The sequence below is a fragment of the Poecile atricapillus genome, chromosome 22, assembly GCF_030490865.1.
Source record: "Poecile atricapillus isolate bPoeAtr1 chromosome 22, bPoeAtr1.hap1, whole genome shotgun sequence".
Lineage (NCBI taxonomy): Eukaryota > Metazoa > Chordata > Aves > Passeriformes > Paridae > Poecile > Poecile atricapillus.
In genome coordinates this window covers 7,992,572-8,006,956 of record NC_081270.1, presented here as the reverse complement: position 1 = coordinate 8,006,956, position 14,385 = coordinate 7,992,572, and the positions used below count along the sequence as shown (strand labels likewise).

General features: G+C 49.4%; 1 protein-coding gene across 4 annotated transcripts in view; it reads left to right on the top strand.

Moving 5' to 3' along the window:
• The window catches only part of USP48 (ubiquitin specific peptidase 48), a 30,246-nt gene extending 16,394 nt beyond the window's left edge, over positions 1 to 13,852 (top strand). For 3 of the 4 annotated variants that reach the window (XM_058854875.1, XM_058854873.1, XM_058854871.1), the window contains 15 exons: positions 587 to 701; positions 836 to 966; positions 2,247 to 2,318; positions 5,008 to 5,132; positions 5,287 to 5,409; positions 6,514 to 6,575; positions 7,020 to 7,130; positions 7,750 to 7,880; positions 8,522 to 8,628; positions 10,409 to 10,513; positions 10,927 to 11,082; positions 11,221 to 11,346; positions 12,001 to 12,049; positions 12,173 to 12,199; positions 12,299 to 13,852. In XM_058854875.1, the coding sequence (XP_058710858.1) occupies positions 587 to 701; positions 836 to 966; positions 2,247 to 2,318; positions 5,008 to 5,132; positions 5,287 to 5,409; positions 6,514 to 6,575; positions 7,020 to 7,130; positions 7,750 to 7,880; positions 8,522 to 8,628; positions 10,409 to 10,513; positions 10,927 to 11,082; positions 11,221 to 11,346; positions 12,001 to 12,049; positions 12,173 to 12,199; positions 12,299 to 12,321 (1,463 nt within the window). In that variant the 3' untranslated portion in view covers positions 12,322 to 13,852. The remainder of the gene's footprint in view (positions 1 to 586; positions 702 to 835; positions 967 to 2,246; positions 2,319 to 5,007; positions 5,133 to 5,286; positions 5,410 to 6,513; positions 6,576 to 7,019; positions 7,131 to 7,749; positions 7,881 to 8,521; positions 8,629 to 10,408; positions 10,514 to 10,926; positions 11,083 to 11,220; positions 11,347 to 12,000; positions 12,050 to 12,172; positions 12,200 to 12,298) is intronic. The other variant, XM_058854874.1, reaches the window with a different exon arrangement.
• The last annotated feature ends 533 nt before the right edge of the window (positions 13,853 to 14,385 follow it).

Here is a 14,385-nt window from a genome sequence, read left to right as displayed (position 1 = left end):
CAGAAAGCCTTTGTGGGGAGAAACAGGGCAAGGTTTATCAGCCAAGTGGAAGAGTGCCTGGAGGGCTGTGGGTTGAGTATGGCTGGCAGGGAGGGAGGGATGGGTAATAGGATGGGTGGACATCTTTTCTGCTTCCCTTCTCTTGCTTCAGGATGAAAATCTAAACCACGCCCAGCTGGAGGATTTCCACTCCCTTGGTCCAGTGCAGGAGGGTGTTTTTTCTGGGTTGAGCTGGCAAAGTGCCACAGTAATACAGGTGTTTGTTTTCCTGGCATTTCCTGCCTGCTGTAGCTGGGTGCTGCCCTGGCTCCCTGTGACTGCAGGCTGTGGATACCAGGAGCTGTGAGAGCACTGGAACAGATCACACCTCATCTGAAGTATTTTTATGCTTCTTTAGGCTTCAAGCATGGCCTGATGTGGCTGTAACCCCCAAGATTTCCTCATTTATGTGTGAAATCACCCATCCTGAGGCAGGATAGTTGGTACACGCCTGTCTGAGGACATTTAAACCATCAGGAAACTACCTATGCAATAAATTATGCAATAACTAGTGTAAAAAACTGTGTTTCTTTTCCCCCCACCCCAGTCAAAGCACTTTGCAAGGACTGTGTGGTGGAAAGGTGTCGAATCCTGCGGCTGAAGAACCAGCTGAATGAGGACTACAAAACCGTGACCAACCTGCTGAAGATGACAGTCAAGGGGTATGGAAGTCCCAAATGCTGTCAAAGATGCTTTTTAGAGCTGCTTAAACAGCTTTTTCCTTAAGATTTCCCTGTCTGGGCTCTGAGGAAGGGAGCTGTGGTTTTGGGGTGCCAGTGCTGTTGTCTCCCTGCAGGAGTGACGGGTTTTGGGTTGGAAAAGCATCCTTGAGGAGCTGGCGTCAGCTGGCTCTGGAGCAGTTAAACGAGCAAGATGAAGATGCAGAGCACAGTAATGGCAAAGTGAATGGAAATGCACAAAACAAAGGTATTTACTCCTGATTTCCTCCTAATTTCTGCTGCTGTAGAGACCCACTAGCTCTGCCTGATCCTGCCTAACAGAAGACGGCAGGGGTTTCTGTAGCTGTTTTGTTCCTCTTGCATGAGTAGGGAGGAAAGGATAATAAATGGAATAAAAGAGGCCTTCATTTAAGGAGATTTTTCATTGCTAAGCTTGAAAACTGCGGGGTGATCTTCATGCTGGAGAGGGAGATGAGGTGATAAGTGGTTTTACAAAGCTGTGTGAAGTTACCACCCCAGACACATGATCTTTTCATCCACTTTTCTCTGAATGAGCACAGGGAAGTGAAAATTACCTTGGAGAAGGGATGATGATGATGTTTATTGTGAGGGTTGAGGAATAAAACAGCACAGCTGATGCAGCAGCACTGGGAAAACACAGCCTAGGAATAAAAATCATGAATTGCACTCCATTCTGTGCCCATATCATGAGAATAGATGAATGTTTTATTTGCCTTCTGCTCTTTAAATGTTTGAAAATCATATTTTGTTGAGCTTCCTAGAGCTGGGTAAGCAGCGTGTTGGAATGGTAAAATGGGAATGATGGCTCAGGGCATTGATCTTGGGTTGGAAGGCTGGAGGACACCTCAGCCCCCCGATAAAGAAAAGGATATTTCTGAGTTACCACTCATCGTTCATCGCTGGTGACACTGATTCACAAGAGGATGCAACTCCCAGCAGTGCATTTGAATTACTCACGAGCCAAGTTGTTCGTTAGGCAGCTCGTTAGAGATCTTTGCTGACATGTCATTGTCTTTATGAACCTCCATTCAGTGGCCAACCTTGTCTTTAACTAATTTAGAGATTGATATAGGGCTTGTCAGCCCCCTAGCAGGCTCCCCTATGGTTTGTCAGGCAGCATCTGGTTTAGATCAGGAATTTTGCCAGGAATTCTGCTCCTTTTGCTCTTACCTAGGCATGTGTTTAGGTTAAACTCGGAGATGTCTGGGAGCAGGGAACCCCTGCCGTGTTCCAGCCCTAACAAATGCATCCTTTGTAATCTCACAAAGGCCTGGCTTGTGCTCCATGCACTTCAAAGCCCTCCTACGTGGCTTGGAGGCTGTAATCCCGCCTGCCCAGAGGCCAAGACATCGGAGAATAACAAATTTCCTTCCAAATTTTCCCCTGGGTGAGGGGGTTTACTGTTATTTGAAAGGCAACCATGCTTCTTTCCCTGCAAGACTTTTTTTTCCTTGGGAGAGGAGCTCTGTGCAATCCTCTTGTATTATTTTTTTTTTTTTTAATTAGATGAATCAAATGAAGAGAAGAGGGAGGAGGAAGAGGAGTTAAATTTTAATGAAGACATCGTTTGCCCACATGGTGAGTCTCTCCGGGGGATGGAGCTGAATATCTATCCTGTGTTGCCCACTGCTGCACACATTAACCTTGTGGCCTCTGCTCCAACTGTGGCCAGCTCGAGGAGTCACTGCTCAAGTGTGCTTTTAATTCTCATTTTCCTGGTGTTTTTTGCATTCAGAAGTATTCCTTTCCAGGCAGACTCTGGTAAGGACTTGGCCAAGCAGAGCTGTCGGATGCTGAGCTTCCCTCCCTTGCATGGGCAGCTCCAAAGCTCTGCAGCCATTTGGAAGCTCTAAAAGCAGTAAGAGAGGAAGAGGTGGTGTAAATCAGTCCAGGTGGGAGCTGAGAGTGTCTGTTTAATATCCTGGTTTACATTAAAACAGGATCACTCAGGCAACACCTGGGCCAGGATCACTCCTGGATATCGATTTCCCAGCCTGCTGTGCTTTGGTGTCTGTTTACGTAAGGTTTTGACCTCGTATCAGTTGTTTTGCAAGTGATGCCTCATTAGCTGCATCCTTGGCTACCCTGTTGTTTTAATCTCACTTTATAAAGTTTGTGTTCCCAGCCATAAAACCCAGTTTTACTTAAGCTCCTGTTTGTAGGCATCAGTTTGTGGGGAGGCTCCATCTCATCTCAAACAGATAAGCATAAATTATCTGCACAGCTTCTGTCATCAGAGCTACTCAAGAGCCTGGAGTAAGGCTTGAGAAATCTCATTTTCAAGCAGAGTGTTTAAGCACTTTGTCACGATTTTACTGTTACTCAGTGCCTTGAACCCTGCATTTCCCATTGCCTCGAGGCTGCTGCTGTTCAATGAAAGCATGGAGCGAACATTTATGGAGCCAGACACGATAAAAAATAGGCCAATAGGCCTTTGGAAAGTGTATGGTGTTAAATTGCTGGTTGATCTGTGACTTGGGGTCATAGCAGAATAAATAATACCAAATAAGGGGGCTGCTGGCAGGGCAGGTTTTGTTGTCTTGAGTTAACCTCTGATTACTCATGAAAAACAAGCGTTCCACCATGAAAAACTCCCTCTGGAGTGGATCAGACAATCTGTAGTCTTGTTCTATGGCCTTAATTTTGTGGTGGAGGAGGTTCCTGCCTCTGGTAGGCTCTGGAAGAGGCAGTGCTGGATCTGGGAGAGCTGGCTGGCTGGGCTCCAGGCCTGCCACCCAGGCGTTCCCTTCACAGCTCCCTTTGCATCCCTGCTGCAATTCCTCGCTCTCCAGTAGCTGCCTGATCCCAGTGATTTTTTTCTAGATACCAAGTGAAGACTTAGTTGATGTCCGTGCCCAAAACGTGTCCCTGGTGGGAGGGTCAGCAGTGGTCGGGTTTGTTTTCCAGATGGCAAAACACTTGTGCCCTGCACACCCAGAGCTGAGTTTTCCACCTCTTTCACTCACCCTATTAATCTGTTTTCATTAATCATGTGATGTCAAGGCACTTACTTACACAAGCTCCTTTTTTCCCCCATCCTCCCTGGCTCTGGGCAGCATCCTGGGCCAGTCTCCGGAGCTACTTGGCCTTGTTGGATGAAGCTCAAGTGGCCAAATGCTGCATCGAGGCCCGACCTTTGTTTATTAGAGAAAAAGCAAGAGGGGAGCATTGCTATTTTTTCCTCTTCAGGGCTGGCCAAATTCCAAGCTCAGCTGGAGGGAGTCCGTGGGCCTGAGGAGCTGCTTGTCATGTTAAAAGAGCTGCTGGAGGGTGGGGAGGAAGGAGTTTCTCTCCCTCTCCCCTCTCTGCAGCTCTCCAGGCTACAGAAAAGCAGATAATAAGGGACACCACAGTTGCTGTTTTCCTGCCCTCGTGCTGGTGCAGTCCCCAGTGAGGCACGGATATTCCCAAATCCAGTTCACATCCCGGTGTCACAACAGCTGCTCCTGGTGTTTCTCCCTGCGAGTTCTGATGTGGCAGATCCTGGGCAGATCCTGGAGCCTTGTCCTGTTTTTCCAAGCCTGGTTTATCTGGCCAGCATGTGTCACTTGGTGTCCCAGTGCCTGAGTGTGTCTCCTGCTTCCACCCCTGAGACAAAAGGCACAAATGGCTCCTGAAAATCCTTGTTGGGGTCTTGGAGCTACCTGAGCACCAGGATAGATAATCCTGGTATCAGGATAAATAATCCTGATGGATAAATAAGTGTTCTGGGGGTAGCTGGTAAATCTTGCTTGGATGTGAACATGTAGTTATTCCCTAGAGCAGATTTAGGGTGAAAAATCTGCCCTTTTCACATTTTCAGGTATTTGGATAGGGCACATGAAACTGTCTGGAGATTCTACAGTGAGAATTTGGGTTTTCAAGGATGTGGAAAGGCTTCTGGTTTCTTGGGACACAGGGTTATTATCCTGAGGCTCAGCACATGGAGTCACCATGAGAATGTAGCTGAGGATAGCCAGGATCAGAAATCCATACCCCCTGGCTTTTCCCCACATCCCTACTTGTGTTTGATCAGCTGCTTAGGCCATGATCTTGGAAATCTAAAGGGCATTTTTATGAATTAAAGTCATATTATTATTCTCTGTCTAAAGGAAACAAGGAGGGAGCTGAAGGTGACTTTGCTGGTTTTTGCTGACGTGGTGTTGTGGATCCATAAATGTGTGGATTTCTTCCCCACATTTGTTCCTTGTAATCTCTTCAATCAAGGGCTGCACAACATCCCGGAGCATGTTGTGATCAAAGCCTTTCCTTGATTCTCTCCCTGCAGGTGACCTGTGCATCTCTGAAAACGAGCGGAGGGTGGTTTCCAAAGAAGCCTGGGAGAAACTCAAGCAATATTTTCCAAAAGCCCCCGAATTCCCAAATAACAAAGAGTGCTGTTCCCAGTGCAAGGTATTTGCGAAATACTCCCCTTTTGTTGACTGTAAATACTGGTTGTATTTCTGGTTTTCCTTTTTAATACAACCCTGTGCCATGCAGGAGAATAAAGTCACCTTTAGTAGCAGCTGGCAATGGGAGCTGGGGTGTAATTAACTGTTTCCTGCAGATTTTGGAGCGTGAAGGGGAGGAAAATGAAGCTCTGCATAAGATGATGGCCAGCGAGCAGAAGACTTCTCTCCAGAACCTGTTCCATGATAAATGCAGGCCTTGCCTGGGCAGCTGGCCTCAGGTAGGGAAGGAGGGGAATCAGGGAATGCAGCCAGGCTTAGGACAGGTTTTTGTTGGCTTTAATCCCTCTCCTGCCCAGAGCAGCTGTGGCTGCCCCATCCCTGGAAATGTCCAGGGCCAGGTTGGACATGGTTTGGAGCAGCTGGGATAGTGGAAGGTGTCCCTGCCCATGGCAGGGGAGTGGAAGGAGATCCCGAGCACAGGACATAGGAGGGTCTCCACCAGCAGGGTTACATCCTTCTTCCCCTTTTTATCCTCCTTTCCGCTTTAATTTCCCACGGGAGCCTTGTAGAAGAGAGCTGAGGATCTTCCCCTCAAGCCTTTGGAGTTTTCCTGATCCAAAGAAATTGAGGTTTGGAGAGGAAAACAAGCAGAGTGACAAACAATCAGAAATCAAGAGATGAAAGGAAATTAAGAAGTGTATATATATGTATGTGTATATATATATATATATTTTGCTCAGGTCTGCTGAGTTTCCCACAGAAAAATGGGGCAAGCCCTTAAATCTGTCTTTGGGAAAGGGGTGAGGAGAAGGAAGAGCATGGAAGTAATTTTGTCACCCAACTCTTGGGGGCTGGGTGATTTCTTGTCCAGGAGCAAACAATTTAAAGGAAGATTGGGACAAAAAACCACAGATTATCCAAAAATGCTGTCTCATTTGGTGCACAGCTGTGGTTTTGTATCCCTGCTGCTGCCAAAAGGAAAATCTTGTGGATTTTGATGTTGGAAGCAATTGAGGGGTGTTGGGGTGTTCTCACCCCATGCCTGTGGGAGTGCAGGGATTCACCAGCTTCAGATGCCGAGTACCCAGCAAGAGAAACAGTGCTGGGGAGTCCTGGGGGCTCCAGGGAAATGCTATTTCCCGCTGGGAATTAAAAGTAATTGGATCAAAAGCTCAAGTAACTTCATAATAAACACAAGATTAGCAAAGGCAGTGCTTAGTACCTGATCCCAAATTATTTTCCTTGGCTTTCACAGCCCACTTGGATGGAGTTGTCATGGTAAAGCAGCACTGAGGTCTTGATGGGAGCAAGTGCTGCTGAAAAACCGAACAGTCGTTGTTGGGTTCATTAAAAAGATCCTTTTTCCTCCTCTTTTTCCCCAGGAGACAGATGAGCTGTATATTGTTTCACAGTTCTTTGTAGAAGAATGGAGGAAATTTGTCAGGTAACTTGGGTGGAGGGTTTTGGTGCTTTTTATCTCTTATTTTGGGGGCTGTAGATAATATTTTGCTTCTGACTCCCAGCACAGTGAGCTCATGGAAACAATGAAGCTGATTTTTGCAGGACTTGTATAAATTGTAATACAGTGTAAGACACGGAATTTCCTTGTTTGCTGTGTGTTAACCAGATGGTCAGATTAGCTGGTAACCTGATTAGGTTTTTCATCTGTCTGGAGCTGTGTCCCAAAGGTCACTGCTGGGGCTGGAGATGGAAATCTCTGCTGGACAGAGTCATTCTGCATCGCAGAGGAACACAGATCTGATTTCCTCATCACTAGTAGTTACTATTCCTTGTTGGAATGCCTTGTGTAAATATTCACCTGTGATTTCTTCCTGAAGAATTGTGGGGATGTTGGTGGGATAACCTGATGCAGCTTTCCCTGTTGCAGGAGGCCAACACGCTGCAGCCCCGTGTCCTCCATAGCAAACAGTGTCCTGCTGTGTCCTCACGGGGGGCTCATGTTCACCTTCGCTTCCATGACCAAAGAAGACTCCAAACAGTGAGTTTCTTCCCTTCACACACTTTCCTTCTGCCAGGAGCCTCGGGAGAACATTCCCAAAGGAATGTTCTTGCTGCTGAGCCGCAGCAAGATGAGGAGTAATCCTTTCCCTCAAAATTAACACTGAGGCTTTCTCAGAGCCACCTCTGCCTTCCTGCAAGGCAAGACTTAAACTGCCCAAGGATGCTTTGTCAGGAACAAAGAGCTTCCTTCAGCTTGGTTTGTTCCTGACCATCGCCACCCTGGATTTGGCCAGGACACAGAAAAATCCTGCTTCTTTACAATGTGCTTTCTGTGAGCCTTTGCTGCCAGAGTGCTGGCTGCAGGGCTGGACTTCATGCTCCATAGCCTTGCTTCTGCAGTGATGCAGCACTAAAAGCAGGAAATCTTCCACTCCTTTCCTCCTCCATCCCCTCCTCCGGCACCATGGGAGCACAGCAGTGTCACTAATCACAGGCTGCTGTTCTCTGCGTGTACAGGCCCTCCCGTGTAGCTGCGTTCTGGGTGGATTTTGCATTTCTTTCATTTACAGACCAACAAGCCAAGGAGGAAGGGTTTCTTGGGAGTTTAGGGCTTGGCTTTTCCATGTCATAAAGCACCTGCCTGTTCCTTTGCACAGTATAGCTCTGATATGGCCCAGCGAGTGGGAGAGGATCCAAAAACTCTTTGTTGTGGATCACGTCATCAAAATCACCCGGACACAGGCAGCTGGGACCGGCCCTGAGAGCGCCTGCTACACCTCTGAGCCCCGTGAGTGACCCCTGCTCCTGGGGATGGAGACTTGTAGGGTGTCAGTGGGAAACACAGAGCTTGGCAGATTCCCCCCCAGCAATGCTGTGTCCAGCTCTTAAGCACAGGAAGGTTGTGGAGCCACTGGAGAGAGCCCAGAGGAGCCCACGGAGGTGCTCCGAGAGCTGGAGCCCCTGGAGCCAGGCTGGGAGAGCTGGGGGTGCTCACCTGGAGAGGAGAAGGCTCCAGGGAGACCTCAGAGCCGTTTCCAGGGCCTAGAGGGGCTCCAGGAGAGCTGGAGAGAGACTTGGGACAAGGGTCTGGAGTGCCAGGACAGGGGGAATGGTTTTCCACTGCCAGAGGGCAGGGTTAGGTGGGATATTGCAGAGAAACTCTTGGCTGGGAGGATGGTAAGGCCCTGGCACAGTTTGCCCAGAGAAGCTGTGGCTGGGTCATCCCTGGAAGTGTCCAAGGCCTGGAGCAGCCCAGGATAGTGGAAGGATATTCCCCCATGGCAGGGAATGGGATGAGATCCTCAAGGTCTCTTCTATCCCAGACCACTCTGGGATTTGATGTGATTGACTCTCAGTTAGCAGTGAGAGGTGCTGGGGCCCCTGAGGAGCTGGAGCAATGAAATGTTTTTTCCCTTGGTGTTTGCCCAGAGCTGTGCCCCGAGTGCCGGGAAGGGCTCCTGTGCCAGCAGCAGCGCGACCTGCGTGAGTACACCCAGGCCACCATCTACATCCACAAAGTGGTGGATAACAAAAAGGTGAGGACTCTCCCCATCCCTGCTCAGCCTGGCTCCAGGCACCCCAGAAATGCCCTGAGAGGTCTGTCACAGCTCCCATGTCCCCAGGACTGCTGGGGACCCTGCTGGGCTGTGCTGGTGGTGAGGGCAGAAATCTGGGCAGCTTTGGCAAAACCAGCAAATTGGGACATTCTGGCTCTGAAAATTCCATCTCCTCGAGGCTTCCTTTTGCCAAACCAAATCCTTTGTGTTTTCAGGGATGCTCCCAGCTGTTTTCTCTGTCTTAGCTGTGTTCCCAGGCTCTACCTGCTCTCCTCCCCCTCCAGTATTTGTCATTTCCTTTCTTCTTGCTCAAGTGACATTTTAATTCTTGGACAGAAATGAGCTCTTCCCCTCGGTGCTGGTGAGACAGTGAACTTGGAGATGGTTCTCAGGATCCCCTGAAGTTGTGAATTTTGTTTCTACTGATCTTAAGTGTCAGGATCAGCTCTAGAACTGGTTTTCCAAGTAGCCAAAGCTGCTTCTGGTAAACCCCCCTCCTTAGGGCTCTTAAGAAGGGCACCAAGGGTGGGCAGGCTCGGATGAAGACAATCTCTTCACCTTTGGAGTGTGGGGTGGGTTTTTTTTGGCCTTGACTTGATTTCCACATCCCTGCCAATCCCAGGGAGGCGCTAGAACCCGGGGAACCGCAGGGAGCTGGAGGCTGGATGCGTTCCTGCCTTGCTTGTGAGATGTGGATCACGCAGCACCGTCTGGAGCCATCAGCCACGGGCTTTCAGCCTGAATCCCTCTTGGCTCTGCTGCACAAGAGGGTTGGGTGTTGTGTTTTTCTGGCACTGGACAGGGCTGTGCTCACATGTGTGGCTGGCAAAAAAACAGGGAGCTATTCTTTGTGGAGCAGCTGGAGCTGGAGAGAGGGGGTGCAAACGTGCCCACGAGATCCCCCAGTAACAGGGCAGCCTCGGCAGGATGGGAAGCAGCAGGAATGCTGGCCAGGATCACTGTGCCCTTCCTGCTGGGCTTTGCAAAATCAAGGAGTGTTTCCCAGCCCCTCACCCCTTTTCCTCCTTCCTCTGCACCACCTGGTGCTTTCTTGGGGTGAATGGTGCTGCAGAGGGAAGCCTCATCCAGATGAAATCATTGCAAGGTGGCACTGCTGGAATTCAGAGGGCTCTGGGGAATGTTCAGGAGCTGGAATTGCATCATTAATTGTAAATACATTGATGGAGAAGAGAGCTCTTGGCATCCAGGGCTCCTGGGCTCCTGCAAAGCAGTTCCAGCCACAGTGTAGCTGGGAATTCACATCCAGGCAAATCCATGCCTGGAGTGACTTTCACTGGCCTGAACAACTTTTTATTTTTGTATTTGTGTAAATGATTTAGATTCCATTTACTTAGATCCTCCAGCCCCATGAGTAATAGTGCTGTGTGTCCTGGCCAGGCTGCTGCAGGGACAGATAAATGTCTTAATTCACAGAAAATTCTTTCTCTATGTTGAGGCTTTTGTAATACACTTAGACCAAGCAGCTGATGGGAAAGGAATCAGTCCAGGTCCCAGGAGACTTCCCTTTGCCTGGAGAGGAGGGCAGGAAGCACCTGCAATTCCACAGAGGGGGATTCCTGAGCTGAATCCCACTGGGGTTCCACGCAGCTGGGGAGGGTGGGGGAGCCTGTGCAGAGCTCCTGGAGCAGCTCCTGGGGTGATTCCTGGGCTCTCTGGATGGAGGTGGCACCTGGAAGTCCATGCTGGGACAGGCCCTGTGCATGCTGTTGGTTACGGAGAATGATTTTTATGGCTCCAGGTAATGAAGGACGCGGCTCCAGAGCTGAACGTGAGCAGCTCAGAAGCTGAAGAGGAAAGGGAGGAAAACAAGCCAGAGGGGGAGCAAGATCCTGATTTTAACCAGGTAGAAATGAAAAATCCCATCAGGTTCCTTGATTTTTGTATCCTCTTGAGTCAGCACGATGGGATCGCCATCCTCCTCCTCTGCATCTCACTGGCAGCGGAAAATTATCTTAAATTGTCATTTGACTTGTGAAACCACACCAGTGCTGTGTTTGGAGAGATTAAATATGGATAAGGATTCATGTGCATGTGGAAATCTGCCCCACGTTGTCATTAGGAGTAGGAACTGAGGTTTGAAGGCAAATCCTTTGTTCATCTCCACACTTGCATGCTTCAATTGGCTTTCCGAGGGGTTTTCCATCGCTTCCTGCCTTCCCCCGTGTGACCAATTGGCCCCAAACCCTCTCTGGGATCTGGGAAGGTTGTGTTTATCCCTAAACAACTCCATCTCCTTGTTGTTTGCCTCGTCTCCAGGCCAACGGCAGTGCTAAACGCCAGAAGCTCTCCCACCAGAGCTACATCACTTACCAAAAACAGGGAATCAGGAGGAGCACGCGGCACCGGAAGGTCCGGGGGGAGAAAGCGCTGCTCGTGTCAGCCAACCAGACCCTGAAAGAGCTGAAAATCCAGGTGAGGCCGGCTCTCCTGGCAGGAAGGAGGCAGAAAACACAAAGTGGGGGGCAGGGGAAGGCTCTGGCTCCCCCAGCAGCTGGGTGCTGGGGCGGGAGGTGCTGCGGTCCCTGGCGTCAGCTGTCCCTGTGTCCCCAGATCATGCACGCCTTCTCCGTGGCCCCCTTCGACCAGAACCTGTCCCTGGACGGGAAGATCCTGAGCGATGACACGGCCACGCTGGGCAGCCTGGGGGTCATCCCCGAGTCCGTCATCCTGCTCAAGGTACCTGCAGGGGGGATCTGGGGGGCTGAGCTCGGGGGGTTGTGTGTGGAAATGGGGACACGTGGAACAAGCTCCGCATGGAGCTCCTTGGGGGAGAGGAATCCTTAATTTTTTTTGTCGTAGGGAAGGAAAATCCTTATTGTTTTTTGCTTCAGAAAAGAAAAATCCTTATTTTGTTTTAGAGGAGGAATAGCCTTAGGTGGTTGAGGGGCTTTTTTTGGTTTTGTTTTTTGTTCTGGAGGAGGAAAATCCTTAATTTTTTTGTTTAGGAAGAGGAATATTCTTTTGTTTTGTTTTGGAGGAGGAAAAGCCTTAATTTTTTTATGTTAGGGGAGGAAAATCCTCATTGTTTTTGATTTGGAGGAGGAGAATCCTTAATTTTATTTGTTTTGGAGGAGGTAATTCCTTTTTATCTTTGTTTTGGAGGAGAAAACCTCCCTTTTTTTTATTTCCAAGAGTGTTTTCTAGCTGATTTGGCTGGTGAGCTCTGTGGGTACAACCCAAAACACGACTAAATCGGGGAGTGAGTCCTCCCATCGAGTTCCCAGTGTTTGGGCAAGAGAGCTGTTGCTGTTCCCTGTTCCTCTGCCGAGCAGAACCGAGGTTCCCCGGATCCCTGCACTCGTTAATTCCCTGCTCCAATGTCCTTTCCAGGCTGATGAGCCCATTGCAGATTATGCAGCCATGGATGATGTTATGCAAGGTGAGAGGGGTGGGGAAGGATTTGGGTTGGGAAGGTGGGAAATGGGGATTGTGACGCTTCCTTGTCACCACCTATGGAATCCTCAGAGTGACTTCTAATGCCTTCCTTCCTTTTCCATCCCAGTTTGTATGCCTGAAGAGGGATTTAAAGGTGAGTCCAGGTGTTCTGCCCCCTTTTGTATCCCCTCACATGAATTCCACCCCCTTCCCATTTCCCTGCTCATCTGCTGCTGGTGTCTTTCCTTCCCAGGGACTGGTTTACTTGGCCACTAATGGTTTTCCAAGAGGAGCGACCAGAAGGGAAGAGGATTTGTCACATGGTAGGGCATTAAAAGAATAAAAACAGGTGGATACAGTACTTTTTGACTCTTCCAGAAGGCAAAAGTCCATCATGAGACGTTTGCTCCCCAAAAAACAAAACAAATGCCTTATGTCAAAGCAGATTGCACTGAAGGACATCCTGCTTCAGGACAACGTTCCTGGGTTTATTTAATAGAGAACAGGAGGGTTGGGAAGTTGAGCAGCAGTTGGAATGTTTGGGATGAGGGGTGGCCCTGTGTGTCCCCAAGCCTGGCCACAAAGGGGTCCAGTAGATCCAGACCATCCTGGTCATTCTCCAGTAACTCTTTAGGATAATCCTGTCTTTGATCCACTCTCATGCTTTCAGTCCAGCATGGAAGTACAGGAATTGTGACTTCGTGAGGAATGTCTGGCGCTTTCAGACAACAAAACTTCATTTATTTAACCTGAAATGGAAGCTGGGCTCTGCCTCCCAAAGCCTCCCAGTGACTGGGAGCTGCCCCCTCTGCCCTCATTTCCACACCTTGGACAATCCCCCACCCACCTGGGCTCTGGGAACTGTGGGCTTTTTTAGAAATGTGGGATATTTTAATGACTCTGGAGCACATTTTCCTCCAGTCTGGCGCTGCTGGGAGTGTTCCTGGCTCAGGGCAGTCAGAGCTGGCGAGGGGGTGCGGGTGCCTGCCGTGTTTCCCATGGGAAGAGGTTTTCTTACTCCTCTCTCCTCATTTATCAGCAATGCACTAAATTTTTATTTTTTTTTATTTTTAATCTCCCAGCAAAGTTTTCACCCCTTTAATATTTAGCAGGAAATAGTCTCCCACTTCCAGACTGATCCACACTGAGCACTGCCGAGGGATCTCTTTATTAGAGATCCTCTTCCTTTCCAACCTTTTCCTTTGTTTCCACAGAAAAACACAATGCAGAGATCACATCAGTTTTACTTTTTCAAGGATTGCAGGAATTTGGGGTGCAAGGAGAGAGTGGGGGCCACAAATTCCATCCCCCAAGCCCCACTGGTTTTGATTTCCAGTGTTTTTATGCTAAGAATTCCAGCTTCTCTTTGCCCAGTGCCTTCCTCCCTTGTCCCTGCTGGGTTTGGGGGTGAAGCAGCAGCATTTGAGGGGCTCTCAATTTCCTAAAAAGTGATTTTTATGGGTAGTTTGAACCCGTGGATCCTTTCCCAAGATACAGACATGGCAAATTCCATTGCCAAAGCCACAGGAGGCTTTTCTTCCCAACCTGAAGCACTCGCTTGTGTACATATTCCTTGGAAATTCCATCTTTTCAAGTTGCTGTTAATTTTTTTTAATGTTATATATTAAAAAGTCTCTTCCTTGAGCTGACACTGTTGTGGGAAGGAATCCCATGGGGTGTTCCAGGGCTGTGGCGGTTCCGGCAGTGCCGGCTCCTCTGGAGGATGCAGATACAAGGTGTGAGCCAAGGCCCCATTCCTGTTTTGTCTGTTATTTGCAAATATTATCAGATTAAAGTTGTCACTGGAGCTGTGGCAGCCTCTTTACAATGTGGACATGTGGGCTGAGGGTGTTGGAGCAAGGTGGATGTGATTATCCCATAAATCCCACTTGGAGCTGTCCCCAAAAGGAATGTGGGGCACTGCAGGGTGGGGTGGGAGCAAGAGGGACCCTGCTGGAGCAGAAATTCCCCCTCCTTTGCACAGGGAGGGAATAGGTTCTATGGAGCTTGGGCACGACATTTGGTGGCCCTGGCCCTGTCACACCCACACCTGTCCCCACCTCGTGTGTCCCTGGGGGGAGGCTCTGGGGGAAGGGGGTGCCAGGGAGGGCATTAGAGAGGGGAGGGGGTAGGAGCAGGGGGGTTATGGGTGGGGGTCCCAGGTGTGGATGGGGGCCACCCTGGGGGTGAGAGAAGAAGGGTTAAGGATGAGGAGTTACCAGGACTGGGAAGTTCCAGGTAAGGGGGTTCCTGGGGTACCAGGGATGGAGGGAATGGGAGGGGACAGGGATGGGGGTCCCTGAGTACCAGGGATGGGGTTGTGGATGAATGGGGTCTGCC